General features: G+C 39.4%; 2 protein-coding genes and 1 long non-coding RNA gene across 4 annotated transcripts in view; 2 read left to right on the top strand and 1 right to left on the bottom strand.

Annotated features, from left to right (window-relative positions):
• The first annotated feature begins 2,457 nt into the window (after positions 1 to 2,457).
• foxl2a (forkhead box L2a) lies at positions 2,458 to 4,137 on the top strand. The gene has a single exon (XM_020917494.2). The coding sequence runs from the start codon at positions 2,647 to 2,649 to the stop codon at positions 3,583 to 3,585; it is 939 nt and encodes a 312-aa protein (XP_020773153.1). The 5' UTR covers positions 2,458 to 2,646; the 3' UTR covers positions 3,586 to 4,137.
• A 2,289-nt stretch (positions 4,138 to 6,426) lies between these two features.
• Positions 6,427 to 12,394, bottom strand: LOC129407307 (uncharacterized). Its single transcript, XR_008631499.1, has 3 exons — positions 12,224 to 12,394; positions 7,466 to 7,602; positions 6,427 to 7,321 (listed from the first exon to the last, which is right to left on the bottom strand). It is a non-coding gene; the product is annotated as an uncharacterized LOC129407307 (long non-coding RNA).
• The window catches only part of pik3cb (phosphatidylinositol-4,5-bisphosphate 3-kinase, catalytic subunit beta), a 116,964-nt gene continuing 116,207 nt past the window's right edge, over positions 11,695 to 12,451 (top strand). For both annotated transcript variants that reach the window (XM_020917491.2, XM_055148095.1), the window contains exon 1: positions 11,695 to 12,022. The gene's annotated coding sequence lies outside the window, so the exon portion shown is untranslated. The remainder of the gene's footprint in view (positions 12,023 to 12,451) is intronic.

Genomic DNA, 12,451 nt, shown 5'->3' with positions numbered 1-12,451 from the left:
CTTTGCTTCAATGTGTGGTTATTGTTATTATTATTATTATTATTCATACTATTATTATTTATTGTGTATTATTATTCATATCCATATTAGTATTGCTATTAGTATTATTATTATAAATAGTAATAGTAGTAGTAGCAGTAGTAGTACGCTGGTAATACTAATAGTAGTGGTGGTATTATATTAAGAGTATTTTTTTATTTCACTTAAAAAAATAAATAAATAAAAAAGTCACATTCTAGTATTTCCATGCAGGAAAACTCCAAGTCCACATGTGTTATGAATGTGTTATTATAGAAATAATACATAAATTATATTAAATATTAAACATTGGAAGGCCTGTTTAAAGGCAAACAGCTGACTCGCCTTTAAACACGTGAACTGTGTCTACAAGTTGGATTCATGATTGCGTGGCCAATACTGAGCCTCCCTCTTGGCTTTATTGTGGTCGTATAAAACTATTTTAATCTTGTTAAGGAGATTTTCCCCATCATCCAAATGCGGCTTAGGACCGCTTCGGGTTTCACTTTGTTTTGTTTACGGATTCTGCACGCGCCAGTTTACAATTTTGTTGTGACAGACGCGCGTGACTGCAGCCAGAGGCTTTGCAGGGCAGAAACGTGATGCGAACCTACATGGAAAACTACACGTTATCCAAATGACGCTTTTGCTCATGTGGTCCGTCACAAAATTGGGGCGTTAAGATTAAAAAAAAAAAAATCCTTGTTTGAAAAACGACAGTAACAGGTTAAAAAAAATCAATTCAAATGTATTTTACTCCACAATTCTGTGTGTGGTGTGCACAAATATTCTATTGTACAAATATTCCGTTGAGCACAAAATTGATATGCTACTGTCGTAATCTAGTTCACGCACTTTGTCCACAAAAGCTGTGTGAAGGCCTGCTCAGATGCTGGATAAGAAAGCATGCAAATCACAACAGACAGTTAGTGACATTCTATTGTGTTACTAATATGACGGAGACCACAAACTCACTATAGACCAGACACAAGCTAAACTAAGTCAAACTGACCAAAGAAAGAGCACAGTATTATTTTATTTTTAAACAACAGTGAGCTTCAAATGAACCCTTTGATGCATTAACTGAACATAACGTCTTTTCTCTTTAGAAAGTTTTGTCTACAGTTTTTACGCCCTCCACTGCTTTTCGTACACTCTGTATCTTTAGGCACGACACGGGCAATATGATCGGTGGGTTTCTAAACAGTGTTGGGCCCACTTAGAAGTTGTATTCTATTAATTAGCCACTGGATGAAGTCATGTTGAAACCAAGTCAAATCCTTAATAGTTGTGCTGAGCTTACTGAAACGCTGTCGGTCTTACACTTGTGAAAAAGACATAAAAACAAGAGCTAACAGGGCGCTGTAAGGCCTGAAAGCGTGAGTGCGTGGTAATTGCACGTTGAGAGATGGTTCGCGGTGATGTGAGCGCTCCTCAGCTGCTGCGGATGGCGGGGAAGAGAGAGCTGCAGGCGGGGTGCGGGGTGATGACACACATGCCAATGCTGTTCCACCTGCGGAACCTCGGAGCGCAGAAAATACAGTCCCAGAGAAGCCCAAGGGAGCCGCATGGGTGGCCCGGAGAAATGGACACCTCTCCTCGCGCCTCCATTCTCATCGAAGGCTAATTAAACAACAGCGGTTTGGTCCTCGAGCTATGAACATGTGGCCACGTTCATGTCCTTGGTTTGTAATGGAGAAAGGAGAGAGCGCGTTCTGCTTCAGCTAAATATATCTCAATAATCTATCGTATTTACTGTGTCCAACTGTAGAGAAAAAAAAATGCAACAAGGAACAGCAGAGGTACTCAACAGTACTCTGAAAAAATACCCCCATTATAATGCACATAAATATAAAATACGCAAAGATGAACTTATTTATTAGGCTTTGTTTTATTAAAGCAGATTTCTAATATTTGAATAATTCTATACAGTATTGCATTTCGATTGCTAGTTGCTTCAATTCAATTTTCTGTGTGTTTCAGTGTGTACAGGCCAGTGCTGTTAAATGCAATAATATTTCTAAGAACACTTTGTGTGAGTGCTTTTGCAAAATCATAGCAAAAACATGATCATGAAAAGTAATAGTAGCCAACAGGCCTACAGTTATTTTAAATCCAAATGAATCCATTCTGAAATATTGTATTTATATCTGAAGGAATATTTAGCTCATTTTACGCACGGCCTCAGTATTTGTTTATAGGTCAAAATGAGCAGATAATGGAAGCTGGTGTGCCACTTTTACGCACAGTGCGTAATCGTATTTAAGCGTAGTTGAAGCTAGAGATTTTTTTCATTCACAGCCATAGACGGTCTATGTTCACAGCAAACGGTCAGAGGCGGAACTCGTGCGCACAAATCACAAGGCTTTACGTCGTTGCGCGCGGAGCACTGGCGCAGCAGCAGCCTGTCACTGCAGACACATGGAAGGGGAGGGCTTCGCAATCACAAACCACAACTTGGGTAGCGCCTCCATCAGAAACTAAAATTCTTCACAAGAAGTGGATCTGGTGCGCATACCTTTGTGAACTGCAGATGTAAGGAATCCAACGCGCTGTTTACAAAAAGACTTTGCAGTGGATTTGTAACTTCAGTTGTCGTTTACTGAGTTTTCTGCATCTGGACTTTCTATGGTTTTGGAGTCCGCGATGATGGCTACTTATCAAAGCCCGGAGGAGGAGGCTATGGCGCTGATGATCCACGACACGAATACGACCAAAGAGAAAGAACGAACCAAAGAGGAGCCGGTGCAGGACAAGAGCGTAGAGAAGCCAGACCCGACCCAAAAGCCTCCGTACTCTTACGTGGCCCTCATCGCAATGGCGATCCGCGAAAGCTCCGAGAAGCGCCTCACGCTGTCCGGTATTTACCAATACATCATCAGTAAGTTCCCCTTTTACGAAAAGAACAAGAAGGGCTGGCAGAACAGCATCCGCCACAACCTGAGCCTCAACGAGTGCTTCATCAAAGTTCCGCGAGAAGGTGGTGGGGAGAGAAAGGGGAACTACTGGACATTGGACCCGGCCTGTGAGGACATGTTCGAGAAGGGAAACTATCGCAGAAGGCGCAGGATGAAGCGCCCCTTCAGACCTCCACCGACGCACTTCCAGCCCGGTAAGACGCTGTTTGGAGGCGACGGCTACGGTTATCTTTCCCCACCAAAGTACCTGCAGTCCAGTTTCATGAACAACTCGTGGTCCCTCGGTCAGCCACCTGCCCCGATGTCCTACGCGTCCTGTCAAATGGCCAGCGGCAACGTGAGTCCGGTCAACGTCAAGGGACTGTCTGCGCCTTCTTCTTACAATCCTTATTCCCGAGTGCAGAGCATGGCGCTGCCCAGCATGGTGAACTCTTACAACGGCATGAGTCACCATCATCACCCCGCGCACCCCCATCACACTCAGCAGCTCAGCCCGGCCACAGCTGCGCCGCCCCCGGTCTCCTCGAGCAACGGCGCCGGGCTCCAGTTCGCCTGCTCCCGTCAGCCCTCGGAGCTCTCCATGATGCACTGCTCGTACTGGGAACACGAGACCAAACACTCGGCCTTACACACGAGGATTGATATATAGCCTGAGCGCTCTTGAATGAGAGTAATTCCTATAATTTCAAAACAGCCATCGGACTATTTGAAGAGACTTTCTGACGAGTTGTTTGTGTCTGACACACGATGCAGCTGGGAATTTTATTCACATCAAGTCAAAGTAAAAAAAAATATATAATAAAATAAATACAAAAAGCTACAAATCTCACGCGGACGCACTCCATTCAGAGGCTTTTTAAGCCCCTGTGATTGATATGAATTTGTGTCATTGTACAGTATAAACAGGGATTTACTTTGACGGTGTGTTACTCATGTGCGTAATGGTTTTCTCAGATTTACGCACGGCATTTACGTCCATTTGCCAAAAGTTACTAGAATCCCCAGTGCCTTAATTATGTCAATGACTTATGATATGACTGAACCAAAGTTTATTTAACCCGCCACTAACCTCATTTTTGACGGACTTGTAACAACAGGGAACAATTACACGTTGACTCATTGACAGGGTTTTTGGGCTCCACAAGCTTTTTTTGTATGTCCAGAGCGATGCAGACGGCGCCAGGTTTTGTGTATGTTTTGATTATTATTTTTTATAAAAGTGATTAGTTATTTGTCTCATTCATGTTGGGGCCATGTTTTATCTTAGCACTTTTCGCTCTTTTTTTAGTTTTGTGAATTTCTAAATAAACTTGTATTTCATAAAATATCACAGTGGTCTGTTTTATGCTTTAGTCTCTAATGCCACTGCTTTTTACTAAAAAAAAAACAGAACACAAATTTTGTCACCCGGTGGCAGAGTGGATTATAAAAATTCTCTTTTAAATCTGGTTTATAGTGCTTTTATTACTTTTTTAAGTATTCCTGTTTTCAACACGCGAGTCTTACAGCTATAGAAATGAAAACTAAATGCTATAAAACAAATAGTGAAAAAATAATGACAATTTGAATCATAGGTTTATCCTTTATTTAAAATATGAAATACGGCAAAACTCAAGGCCTATTATTTAGTTAGAGCTGTAGTCCGAAATGGAAATTTTACAAATCTGGCGCCTCAGCAATCAGTTTTGTTTTGTGTTCATGGCAGTACAGCAGCAATCAGTATAGAGTCCAAACAAATGACTGCTTTATATATTTTGTGTGCGTCTACATCTCTTTAAAAAATTAAAATAACGTGTAGGCAAATTTATTAGACATTGGTATTGTGTTTTATAGTTCATTTAGCCCAAGCTTCCATTAATAAATGACCAGTTTGTCACTGTTTGGCTATTCAGTGCAGTGAGCGCTAGTTAGAGTCTGTATGAATGGAGAAATATAACTTTTACTGAATCATTTGGCAAAGGTATAAACTAATAATTCTACTTTGAGCTGACGATAACAATACGATGCTGTGAACCTCTCGCGCGCCCCAGAATCATAAAGGAAATCAGGACAAAGGAGGGAAGCGTGTTATAATAATAAAACAAGCCGCTAAACCAGAGCCAACTGTGACGTCACTCGCACCGTTGATTTTGATGCGCAAAGACAAATCACCAAAGAAAAGCGTAAAGTCTCGCGGACCGGACAGCTCCTCCTTCGTGGTTCAGATCCCCGTATGATCCCTGCGCGTTCGCCCGAGGCCTTTAAGAACAAGACTCATGTTTTATTTTCCTTGTAGCCGCGCGTACGACTGTGGTTTAAAACGTAACTGCAGTTTACCTGTTACTTTAATCTGTTGGCGGGTTTGGCTCAAGTGATATGCCCCTTTAATGCAATTTAATTTAAATTTAGACTACAGGCTGCACCATAGAATTAGAATTGAGATGTGTTTGTGGCCAGGGGCTGTCTGTGAACTGCGTCTGTTGAATTGAGCTATTAAAAAAATATTAAAACAAACATATCAAAAAGCACTTCTTACAGTTTAAACTAAAAACTTTAAAAAACTAAAAACTTATTACTCATTAGGTCCAAATCATCACATTTTTATGCAAGTTGATAGGATTAAGTTAAACGCATATTTGACTATTTATTTATTTTGGTTTCAAGTTTTGCATTCACCCTTTCAACCTTTTTATTGCGCTGTAAATATTTAACTGTAATGATTTTAACTGACACGTTTTCATCCTCCCGAGGCCCCAATGTACTTGTATTCTCTGCTTCCTCGCATTAATGTTTTGTAAACAATACGCAGATAAGGGCGCCTTTGAAAGGCAAGTTTGTAATAAACATTCTCCCAAAAATAACAAATAAGCGTTGTACATGAAATAATGTTTCTTCGAGTGTAACTAACCTTTTTGTAAACTGAACTGAGCGACACGTTTGGGAGCTGGTCTTAATTTGACTTTGGTCTCCGGGACAAATAAACATTGGAGCAAAACTGGAACCATTATGACTTCCGCTTTTAATGGACGTCGGGCGTAAAATGTTGAAGAGTAATTTGACACTCGTTTTTTTCTTCATAGACTGGATTTTTGATGAGGATTTTATATTCACAATTATGTCCTCAAAATACGTGTCTTCACATACATTCTGCATAATCAGACTGGAACAGTTTGTGCGTAAAACTGAAGTTGGAGCTGAACTGGAGGTATTTGGATTGAAGCCTTGATACAAAAATGCAAATTATGAGCATTAAAATACAAAGGCCAAATATTAAAAGCACCATGCATTGTCAAAATATATATAGGTCAATATATAATGCAGCATCTTTGAGTAAAATTATAAGTCTGTGAGTTGGGTACCTCGGATTGGAAGAAGCTTGACAAATTTATGGAACAATACATAGTTTAGAGAACTTTTCATTTTTTATTACTATTATTTTATAATTATTCTGTGTGTAATAACTAGCTTTCTCTAATAAATTGTTGTTTGCTGTGTTGCATTAAGGGCCACGGTAATCAGATTTGATCAGATTTGAATGATTTTACTCATTATATTGCTTATATATGCTTATGCGGCATTTTTTGGTCTTATTAATTCCAATATTTTTTTTCAGCATTTAAAAAAAACAAAAAAACAAACGTGAATGACTAAAGCTAAAACATGGTACAAAGTCAAAGCTTGTTTTCCCCACAAGCTCTGGCATAGTTTCTGCTCTGCTCATGTAATGGTTTTTGCCCACTGAGCACAGGTTTGGCGCAGCGTGTTTCCAGCTTTTTTTTCCGCAGAAGCTGCTTTGAATGACCTGATTGTATCCTTTGTTGTGCTCTCACAGATGACAGATTATGATCAACACGTCGAACGAGGTCAAGTCATTGTAAGAGCAACGCATTTGACCTTCGCTTTGTCTTGATATGCGCGCGCCGCCTGTACCTGCTCTGCACGCTCCACGGGGCCCCGGCGATGCGACCCGGCCGGTCAAGTCACACGCAGGTTGCAGGTTTCCCAATGTCTCACACAATTGAATTCTTGGCATTCTTCGTGATGTTTGAGAGCGAAGAGCGGCAGTTTCCACCTCAGAACGGTGCGCATCAGCCGACCCCATTCAAGCGCAGAGTAGGGGTCACCACTGTTTAGTATACAACCGCTCCAAACAGGAAAATATGCGCAGATTTGATTTGCACAAAATCCGGTGATTGTTCAAAATCAGCGCGATTTTTTTTTTTCCAGTTTCTGTTTTGGGGCCTGCAGGTTACAGTAGCATGCTCAATTCGTCAACAAAAGGTTACAATATTAACTGGTGTTTATTTTGAAGAGTGCGCTCTTGGGAACATCTCCAACGTAATCACACTGCCACGGTGATCTACGTGTTGTTTTCAGTCACCAAAGATTTATATCTTAATGACGACCTGATGAAACAATGGAAGATATGCAATCATTTTAATAACCCAAAATAATAGTGTTGTCATGCGGCCAGAGTTTATAAATAGAATGAATAGGACCCATCTGCCTGGTTAATACTGTGGTTATTAATAAAGGCGAGTGTGATGTACCGGAGAAGAACAGAGACAGTATTCACATGGAGCAGTGCGCGCGCCGTGACCTCCCGGTGCCCTCGCGTTCTGCCCTGGCGCTCTGCAGACTCAAATATCACACGGCCCTCTCCAGCAGCTCTCACTCCGGCTTTGACCTTCACAGGAAAGAGGTTGGGTTTTCGTGTTAATTATCATTTCAAACAAAGTGCTGAGTGCTGCTGGAAATAATAACCCGTAACATGCTTATTCTAATAGGTCAAGGTATATTCGAGTCACTTTCTGATCATAATTTTTACTTCAGATTGCAATACCTAACAAATAGCAACGCTTTAATCAAGTTGCAGTGTCTCTTTAAGGATTTAAATAGAAGGATAACGTGTTTCTATTCAATTTCTCATACAAAATGCAATTTAGATGATTTTACGCATCACATAGATTCATATATTTTGCTCTAAACGACAACTGATGGAAAGAAAATGCATATTATTAGTTATTAAAACCAAAATAAAACAGTAATAGCCTCTCCTACACCTCCTAACTTTATATTTTTTAAAGTTTTATCAGTTCCATGCATGCACGTTGAAAAGTCTTATGGATTTTAAGTAGAATTTATTAAGAATTTGAAACAATTTCATGAGTACAGCCCATGAACCCCATTTTGATAGGGCGCCTGGTCTACGTCATGATTACCAGAAAACTTAAATGTCACTTTTCCTGTCGCATTTGTGTAGGAAGTGCGTTGCATGTACAGTAAAGGGGAAACGCGATAGACCGTTTCCGTTCTGTTGATTATTGCGCTCCAAATCGTTTTGTCGGGATTTAAATGCGCGTTTCTTCCCATAGCGCATTGATGGGGTCTATTTTTAACCCCGTTTCCCTTCTCGCCTCCTGAAAACTTCCGCAGGGCTGCAGCGCGAGGCTATTAGCAAAGTTCATCTGCTGTTAACATCACAATTAATCAGAGACGAAACCGGGTCCCATAGGCGCTATTACGCGGCTGCACCTGTCTCCGCGCGCTATAGGTCTGGACTTTGGGTACGATACTGGATATACGCACCGGCACCGCGCAGCCAAAACCAACCTCCAGGGATACGGGCGGATTCATCAGGCCTGGGGAAGATGTTATAATGTAATTGGCTATTAGTGGTTCCGTTTTTGCTTGGATTATTAGGAGGAGCGCATGCGTATTATCCCAAAAGTCCCGTTTTTCTTATAACTCAGACTTTATTGATCCACAAAGGGAATTATCTAGACACAGTAGCTCACACGTCACAATAACAAAGAGCAAAAATATAAATGGTGATAATAAGTTCAAAATAAGTATCAAAAATATCAAGAAAATTATATACATGTAAGTATAAGTAAAAACAAAATACATAAATAAAGTAATAAAAGTATATCTCAGTTTTATACAAATACTGGGTCAGGAGAAACAGTTTAAAGATGAAATAGAGTTTGACGTGACAAAAGGTTGTCCGTTCTATAAGGGTGACTTGTTGTGCAGTTGTAGGGAGTATTATCTGTTCCATAAGGGTGATTTGTTGTGCAGTTGTAGGGAGTATTATCTGTTCCATAGGGGTGAGTTGTTGTGCAGTTGTAGGGAGTATTATCTGTTCCATAAGGGTGAGTTGTTGTATGAATGTAGTCATGTATCTGTCACTGTCTGAGCGGAGCTGTAGGAGCCTGTTGGAGAATGAGCTCCTGTGTCCCTCTATAAAATAGGTTTGTATGTTTTTCTGGAGTGCATTGGTGTTGGTTCATTTCATAATTAAAAGTAGAAAAGTTAAGATAATGGCAGTTTAAAGAAAAACTAAAATTATTACATATACAGTAGTACACTGTTTAAATATTGTAACTATAAGAAAGGTATAAGTTACAATACATGCAGAACTACTACCACACTAACCACATTACCTGTGCGTTTTTATTTCAGTGACTAATGAAAAACTTTATCAACGAGAAAGGGAATAAAAATAAATTGTGTTTTAATAACAAAAGTGGTAATATTTGTTGTCCTACCAATGTACATGAAAATAAAATCAAAATAAACATGTATCTGGTTTACTGGATCCACAAATTCACATGTGCAAATTTGTTTCATGGTTACAACAGACAAAACTAAAACAGGAAGTGGTCTGCAAGCCTGACCTTTGACCTCTGTCTCATATTTAACACAGCTCAAGTCCCCATCTGAAGCACTAGTGGCACCTATCATGTTACTTCTAGAATGACTACTGTATTTCCTCAAGTCATATTTCATTCCACAAGTAAGTTTTTTTATGGGTTCAGTTAGTACAACTATTTCCATCATAATTGCATTTAGTTATTGTATATTGTTTATAGTCCCTTTAAAATAATAATTATTGTATTGTTTTAAAAAAAAAAATCTAGAAAAAACAAAACAAAAAAACATCTTCTGCCCTCTAAACTACAGTGAATATTTCCTCTCAGACTTTATCAAATCGTCTTGTGCTATGGACTGAAGGAGGACTGCTGTTTCTCTGCTTTACTCCTTCTAATTCAATCATGATTAAAGCAAAAGTGATTTGAACAATATCAACATCTGCAAGTCCACAAAGAAAAATAAGACTTTGTTCCAAGCTCCTCGTCTGTGAAGAGATTCGAGTCGGAGTGAGGAAGGACTTGAAAAAATGGAAGCAACTCCACAGATTAAAAGATGATAGATTAAAAAATATATATATATTAATGTATGCAATTTTTATTTCCAGAGCAAATAATTTAGATTTAAAGATGATCTAAATATACTATATATGTTACACTTAAAACTGTTATATAATTAAATATTATTTATATTGGGTAATTTATATGACTTTTATTTTTTTATTTATATGACAACATTAATATTATTCATTTTAAAAAGCAGTGAATATTTCAAATCTTCTGATATAGTTTGGAGATGGACAGAATTATTACAGATATTTGCTGCCATCTTGTGGAACAAAAAGGTACATCACAATAATGCACCTTACATAAACTTGAATAAGACTTTAAGTTGGTAGCACATTAATAATCATGTTTATATATTTAACAAATAAACATGTGACAAAACAAAGCAAGTATTCTACATTATTCAATCAGATATGAGTGTGATAATATAGTGTGTAACTGCACTGTTCACTTCAGAACTACAATATAGCTGGATACATAACAATGCCTGGACAAACTTAAGCTGTAATATTCATTCACATGCTGAACCAGCTGTCTTGAGGCGGACTGATGGAGATGTGACGACCTCCATGACCAATGAAAACTAAATGAGGTTGTTGTTACAAACACTAAGCTATAGCCACTTGGATTTATTTCAGCCTTTACGCTGTGAAAAGAAAGACCTGCAGGGATCAAGGCAAAATGTGTCAGTCTGACCTGACCTGGCGAGCACAGGGCAGCAGATCAGACGCACAGAAGCTCCTCCTGATACATTTCTGAGGTGAATCAGATTTGAACTCCAATCTTAACCACACCCATTTCTTTAACTGCACGAACCTGTATGCAACAGATTGTAAACACATTACGTACAACGACAGACAGACGATTAAACACTGGCGTGTATGAAGTTTAGTCTGACGCTACCTTTACAATTATTTTTGACCCAGTTTTATCCAACAGATCCACTGTGCATAATTCTGCGATCCCTTTGGAGACAATTTGATACGTTGTTGACAACCGGAACTTTTTTGTGAAATGTCCTATTTCTATAATGGCAGACAGGATGACCTACTTCAATTATGTCTTTTGTGATGTAATCATTGCCATTTTGTGGGTGATGGGTAATGATTAGGCTAACGTCATTGTTATGCCACAGAAACGTCAACAGAGGGCGCCATTTGCCTTTGTAACTGAATAATGAGGCATTGTTCAAAAAAGCATCAATTAGGTGTTTGATGGAAAATGTGTATGATTTGTTTTACTGAATTTGAAGTGTGTGGTAATGAAATAGTAGCCTGATAATAATTAAAACATTCCTAGCGTTCATCTTATATTCAAATGAGTAAAATGAGACACAGAAGCTAAAAATAAGCATTGTTATGTTGTTGTCTCACAAAGACTAACTCTATAAGAAGTATATTTAATTTGTAACGACCAAACTACACCAATTCTAAGCGCGTAATAAAGTTTGCGTTTGTCTTTTCCGTACATTTCAACACGAACTTACGGTAGAGCTCTCCAAGTCCACTGCAAATTTAGTTAAGGGCTTTTATTTTTGACCCAAAGTTGCTGCTGAAGTTCCGGTTTTGTCTTGACAGTTTGCGGCCATTGACGGTTCCCTCACTCACACACAGCGGTGTAGGGAGCAACGGGGACGAGGCACCGGTGGAGCAGATTCACCTTCAAAACAGGAAGCGTGAACGCGCTCCCGTCGTGTCCACCTGCGTCTACTCACTTCTGCGGGAATCTTGACTCCAATCTGCCGCTGTTCCCCGCTCCCTACCATCGCTTTTCACGCTGGAAACCATTTTATCCAAACACCGACGTAACTGTCACTGTACGAGCAACTTTACCGCGGTGGTTCTCTCAGCGCTTTTCAGACGTCGTTACGCCTCAAACGGATCAAAGGTAAGTTCCCGCGTCGGTGCTAATATCTTCACCTCTTTTGCATGTCATGTCGGTTTTAAAACTGTCTTTTCAACTGTCTTCTCATGCATCATTTCACGTAATTTTAATTGATCACGTGCGTAAAGGATTTGCGTAAAAATTAGATCAAATTTGAGAAGACTACACCACATGTTTGTAAGTTTACTCCTAAAGCATACTTACTCACTGGGGCACAACCAAAGTCATCTACTGCTTCATGCCATGTCGGAATTTCTTGGTTTGCCATGAAAGCTAAACGAATTATTTGTAAGTTGACAAATTGCTCATCCCAAGTCAATCTAGGTGATTCCAAGAGGGCAAATTCTAGTTTTGTTTATGATGGCAGTGGATCAGCGTCAAATTCTGTGCATTCTGTTCCCTGGTATTAGGTATTGGGTAATAAAGTACTCA

This window comes from Boleophthalmus pectinirostris, unplaced genomic scaffold, assembly GCF_026225935.1.
Source record: "Boleophthalmus pectinirostris isolate CB_2022bp ecotype Guang Dong unplaced genomic scaffold, ASM2622593v1 HiC_scaffold_9, whole genome shotgun sequence".
Taxonomy (NCBI): Eukaryota; Metazoa; Chordata; class Actinopteri; order Gobiiformes; family Gobiidae; genus Boleophthalmus; species Boleophthalmus pectinirostris.
Note: the sequence above shows the minus strand (reverse complement) of the source record. Positions and strands in the feature narration are given on the sequence as shown.

Bases quoted from the DNA above. Each gene is read 5' to 3' on its own strand.
- foxl2a (XM_020917494.2), top strand. From the start codon at position 2,647: ATGGTTTTGGAGTCCGCGATGATGGCTACTTATCAAAGCCCGGAGGAG.